Below are 1,040 nucleotides of genomic sequence, written 5' to 3' on the forward strand. Positions count from 1 at the left end.
CCACTGGTGACACTGGGGACCCCCAGCCCCACCGGTGACAATGGGGACCCCCAGCCCCACTGGGGACACTGGGGACCCCCAGCCCCACAGCATCAGCCACCTCCATGGGGTGGCACCGGTGACAATGGGGACCCCCAGCCCCACTGGGGACAACGGGGACCCCCAGCAGCTGGCACTGGGGACACTGGGGACAATGGGGACCCCCAGCCCCCCACAGCATCAGCCACCTCCTTGGGGTGGCACTGGGGACACTGGGGACCCCCAGCCCCATGGCAGCAGCTACCCCCAGAGGGTGGCACCGGTGACAATGGGGACCCCCAGCCCCACTGGGGACACTGGGGACCCCCCACGGCCCCCCCCAGTCCCCCGCAGCGCTGTCACTCGCTGTCCCCAGCCCGCCGTGTGGCACCTGCAGGGCCCGGCCCGGTGGCTCCCTGAGCAGGACGGTGCCACATCCCCGCTGTCCCCGCTGTCCCCGCTGTCCCCTCAGCCCACGGTGACGCTGAAGCCGCAGTGGAACCGGTTCCTCCAGTGGTTGAGGAAGGCGCCCAGGGCCAGCGTCACGGGCAGGGGGGGCAACTTCTTCTCCAGGACCCCCCCAACGCTCCAATTACTGTCCAGGAGCCCTGGGGGGGACAGCAGGGACAGCTGAGTGCCACCAAGAGGTGACAGCCGCCGACGGGAGCCACCGGCAGCCCGGCCCACCTCTGAAGACGACGTTGGCTCGCGGCAGGTTGAGCTGGTAGCCAAAAGCGAAGGTGGTCTCCTGCAGCCGCGTGTTGGCCTCCAGCTCCACCCCCACCTGCACCTGCACGGGGACACGGCGGTGACACGGCTTGGGGACAGCGGGGGACGCCGCGGGGGACACGGGGGACACCCACCTGCTCGTTGGCCCGGTGGTAGTAGCTGGCATGAGCCCCCCCGTAGCCCACGTTGAGCGTTGTCACCCAGTTGGGGGCTGCAACAGAGAGCCAGCGTCCCCAAAATGTCCCCAAGATGTCCCTGAGGTGTCCCCAAGATGTCCCTGAGGTGTCCCCGAG

The 1,040-nt window shown here is 69.7% G+C and overlaps 1 protein-coding gene across 1 annotated transcript; it reads right to left on the reverse strand.

The window, feature by feature from the left end:
- Positions 1-7: 7 nt before the first annotated feature.
- On the reverse strand, positions 8-1,028 carry LOC107199663 (mitochondrial import receptor subunit TOM40B-like; the record flags this gene model as incomplete). Its single annotated transcript, XM_015616971.2, has 3 exons — positions 8-626; positions 706-808; positions 882-1,028. Coding segments are annotated over 3 exons (390 nt in total), but the record flags the coding sequence as incomplete, so codon positions are not given.
- Positions 1,029-1,040: the final 12 nt, after the last annotated feature.

This window comes from Parus major, unplaced genomic scaffold (genome assembly GCF_001522545.3).
Source record: "Parus major isolate Abel unplaced genomic scaffold, Parus_major1.1 Scaffold1869, whole genome shotgun sequence".
Classification (NCBI taxonomy): domain Eukaryota; kingdom Metazoa; phylum Chordata; class Aves; order Passeriformes; family Paridae; genus Parus; species Parus major.